The sequence below is a fragment of the Hyalella azteca genome, unplaced genomic scaffold, assembly GCF_000764305.2.
Source record: "Hyalella azteca isolate HAZT.00-mixed unplaced genomic scaffold, Hazt_2.0.2 contig16481, whole genome shotgun sequence".
In the NCBI taxonomy this organism is placed as follows: Eukaryota; Metazoa; Arthropoda; class Malacostraca; order Amphipoda; family Hyalellidae; genus Hyalella; species Hyalella azteca.
The window spans coordinates 7,475-12,072 of record NW_025946303.1 but is presented as its reverse complement, the minus strand read 5'-3'; the positions used below and the strand labels follow the sequence as shown (position 1 = coordinate 12,072).

Genomic DNA, 4,598 nt, shown 5'->3' with positions numbered 1-4,598 from the left:
TGGTGGTGGTAGTTGTAGCGGCTGTCGTGGTGGTGGGCGTAGTGGTGGTAGTTGTAGCGGCTGTCGTGGTGGTGGGCGTAGTGGTGGTAGTTGTAGCGGCTGTCGTGGTGGTGGGCGTAGTGGTGGGCGTAGTGGTGGTAGTTATAGCGGCTGCCGTAGTGGTGAGCGTAGTGGTGGTAGTTGTAGCGGCTGTCGTAGTGGTGGTGTATGTTTTATCAGGACATTGCTGAAGGATATCAGGGACATCTACAGGTGTACTGGCTGTACAGGCTGTGAGGATGTCTACAGTTGTTGTACGGCGGGCGGGTGCGGTGAAGGTATCTGCAGGTGCGGTGTCAGTCGCTGTAGGTTTTGCCACTCTGAGGATAGCAAGGACGTACAAAATATACGTTAATAATACGTCACAAGCTTCAGACGTATGACGGTTGCTGTAACGTTTGTTAAATTGCTAATGAAACATTTCGAACCCTTCAGACTTGGGTGTACTCGAATTTAATATGCTAATCAAATATTTCTAACCCTTCAGATATGTTCATTTAATAATTTCTCGTATATTTACTGACCTGGGCAGAATTTTCGGAGTCCGTCCTAGCCGTGACAGCTCCATGGTCTTTCCGTGCCCAGGATTGACGCCGAGAAGATTCAGCGTTTCCTTCTCGTCCATTTGACCCTGTCGAGAACAAGGAAGGTGAAAAAATGATTTTATATAAATACCTTCCTCCTTTGGTGATACACAGTAAATTGCAGTAAAAAGTTCCGTGAAATGATATTAGAATATTCATTAAATATTTATATTTATGTATTTACATTTTATAATTAAAACGACAAAAGCTTGTGGCAATTCAATTAAACATGTGACAAAGTTCATGCAGGTATTCTAGCAATTTAATGTGTATTTTAAGCTTCAATAAGCCTGAAAATGCATCGAATACTCAAGTTTTGGCAGGTAAAGATTATATTAAAATGTATGTAAGAAGCGTGTCGACGTGTTTTTTAAGCACGACCATTTATTTTTAATATTTGAGTTAGTAAATTATTATTATTTTAATTATTTTACCCGAATTTCATCGTTCCGATTTACGATGACTCTGGCAGCGACGAAGCAGAACAAGGAACTCAATATGATGGACCGCATGACGGCAACACTGATGATGGACCGCATGACGGCAACACTGATGCTGGCTTTGATACTTCTTCAAATTCGAATTCCTGTAAAGGTGCGAGTGTAAATTCCATCATGTTACATATTCAACAAATAAGTTTACACACACAATATTAGACTCCAAAATGCTGTCGGCCTGCTTGCGGTTGGAGCGCGGCCCGGATACGGGCCCAAATCGACAGCAAATCTTTCCCCGTACCCCGAAAGGGGGAGCCAAAGCCCATGTTTTTTGGTGCTGCCGGCCTGCGGCTCCCCGCGTGTGGTCGGCGTCTCTGTTGCTACTAGCGGGGGATGTCGAGGAGAACCCGGGTCCGACTGGGATGTGCGACATATGCAATAGACAAATCACAAAACGCCTAATATACTAATGAAACATTTCTAGCCCTTCAGACATATTCATTTGATTTCTCACATATTTACTGACTTGGGCAGAATTTTCGCAGTCCGCCCTGGCCGTGACAGCCCCATGGTCTTTCCGTGCCCAGGATTGACGCCGAGAAGATTCAGCGTTTCCTTCTTGTCCATTTGACCCTGTCGAGAACAAGGAAGGTGAAAAAATGATTTTATATAAATAGTTTCCTCCTTTGGCGATACACAGTAAACTGCAGTAAAAAGTTCCGTGAAATGAAATTAGAATAATTAACAATATAACAAGAACGAAAGCATTGTGGTAATTCAATTAAACAAGAAACAAAGTTCATGTAGGTATTCTAGTAATTTAATGTGTATTTTATGCTTCAATAAACCTGAAAATGCATCGAATACTCAAGTTTTGGCAAGTAAAGATTATATTAAAATGGATGTAAGAATCGTGTCGACGTGTTTTTTAAGCACGGCCATTTATTTTTAATATTTGAGTTAGTAAACTATTATTATTTTAATTATTTTACCCGAGTTTCATCGTCCCGATGTACGAGGACTCTGGCAGCGACGAGGCAGAACAAGGAACCAAATATGATGGACCGCATGACGGCAACACTGATGATGGACCGCATGACGGCAACACTGATGCTGGCTTTGATACTTCTCCAAATTCAATTCCCTGTAAAAGTGGAAGTGTAAATTCCATCAGGTCACATATTCAACAAATATGTTAGAACACACAATTCTAAAATTCGAAACATGTATGAAAACACCAAGTTTCTCTTCTTCTGGGGCCGGATTGTTATAACATCGCTAAGTACACGTAACTTTCTGAACTTACGTACAAGAATGTACGTAATTCGTAAGTAGTCAGATTATCAGCATTATCAAACTCACACACACAAGACTTGTCTAAAATGGGATTATCAAAACCATGGATCTAAACAGCCAGTCAGAGGCTCACTTACAATCCTTATTTACATCGTGTCCCACGCTCTCAAGCTGCAATGTTATGAAATTTCAAAGTTTTATTTGTTATTAACTCTTTTAAACACTTTCACTGCAAAGTTTTGCCCATAAATGCAATAACTGGATAGCAAATCACTTGAATAATGGTAAATGTGACTTAATGAGCGAGATAGTAATTATTAACATTATAAAATAAGAGGACCATCTGTTTTGACTGAATAAGAGCTTTATAGTGTCATGTGGTTTATACCGCGAAAAGAGGTAAACATAGTACGAATTAATATAATTTCTAGTTGTCAGCTTCTCGAAAAAAATGCATTTGAAAGCTGGCAAGCTTACATAACTCAATTTTTTGTGGTAACAAATAATTTGTTATAAGCTTTATTCTATTTCATTTCCAATTTTTATTAAAAATTCAATATTACAGTATATGATTAACAAGTGTGGTTTCTGTGATAATGTATTTAAATTTACAGAATAGCCAAAAAGTTGTCAGTTTTCCTGTCATTCTTCCACTGCCATCAATGTCACTATAACCCCACATCACTTAAGTCGCCAGCCTTCTGAAGAAACGATATATTTTGTGAAAATTTCTAGCACAATCACAGCAGCTTCGCGGTCATCATGTGGCAATGGAACCCTACATATCCCAGTTATGACCAGTATTATTTGGTTCATTTCTTGCACAATCATAGCAGCTTCGCGGTCATCATGTGGCAATGGAACCATACATATCCCAGTTATGACCAGTATTATTTGGTTCATTTCTTGCACAATCATAGCAACTTCGCGGTCATCATGTGGCAATGGAACCATACATATCCCAGTTATGACCAGTATTATTTGGTTTTTAGCGTCGAGTGGCGATTCAAGCGCTGCAGTAGCTAATAAGTGGTGACTTTTGTATCATTGACAATAAATTTTTGCTGAACCCTTTTAGCCTGACTAAAGAAGAGTTATAAAATTTTTGTGTACATTTCAAGCGAAAATTTTCCCTTACAGTGAAATAAAACATTTAATCGGAATAAATACATGTTAATGATAAATAAATACATGTAAACTATATATGTATTACGATAATTAAAAATTTTATTGTAAATTTAATAAATGGCACCATCCCACTTGTCAAAACCAAATTTAAATGCTAGATGCTAAATGATTTATTCTTGCAGGCGTTCAGCACCCAATGGAGTTTATAGCAGCTCCATCCAAGATATTTCAACATTAATCTGTTCCATGGAACACCACGAATAAAAAATTGGGCTCGATTAGACAAGCAAAGACTTTATAAGAATCAGGTGTTCTAAAACAGTTGAAAGTCATAAAGTTTATTTTATATAAATTGAAAAATGGGTTAGTTGATTATCATCGAAAGTATGCAGTTATGTCCACACTCGTTTTTTAAAATACGAAAATAATCATTTAATGATCGTGTAACCATCGTAGAATTTATAAAAGCTTGTAATTTCGGGTAATTTGTTCATCAGGATATCGATGCAAGTTTAAAAAAAGACCGGAACATGCTTTTTATTAATAATTTCGATATTCTTTCAATGAGCCGAACAAAATTTCTTGCTGGTGCCGGGAGATCAAAAAGCCGGTTACTAAATGACATTTTAATGGATTCGCTTCGAAAATACAATTTTCATTATCAAGCTGGTGAAGGTTTTGCAACTCTTGAAAATGAACTTTGGAAATGACAGTTAGTAGTATCGATGGTATAGTGGATACAATTTGAAATCCAATCTTAAAATTACTCTGAAAATAAAATGACATTTGAAATGTCATTTGGTAACCGGCTTTTTGATCTCCCGGCGCCAGCAAGAAATTTTGTTAGACTCATTGAAAAAACGAATAAGAAAATTATGAAAAAAGCATTTAATCAAACTTGCATAAGAGAATAGCTTCTGCCGAATTACACCAGTATATATACAGTATCTAACTGCTTTGACACCTCTTAGTCTCAAGAACTTATATCTCAATTTTTTCATAAAGTGGAGGGAATGCTTAATGAATTAGTTATGAATAAATAATAGAGTAGTAATAACATTTAAAATATTACTGCGAAGTGTGAACCTCATAACATACTATTAAATAGATTTGC

General features: G+C 37.2%; 1 protein-coding gene across 1 annotated transcript; it reads right to left on the bottom strand.

The window, feature by feature from the left end:
* Positions 1 to 22: 22 nt before the first annotated feature.
* LOC108674867 (integumentary mucin C.1) lies at positions 23 to 2,173 on the bottom strand (the record flags this gene model as incomplete). The annotated part of the gene is made up of 3 exons (XM_047884926.1): positions 2,053 to 2,173; positions 1,587 to 1,693; positions 23 to 359 (listed from the first exon to the last, which is right to left on the bottom strand). Coding segments are annotated over exons 1-3 (549 nt in total), but the record flags the coding sequence as incomplete, so codon positions are not given.
* Between the last annotated feature and the right edge of the window lie 2,425 nt (positions 2,174 to 4,598).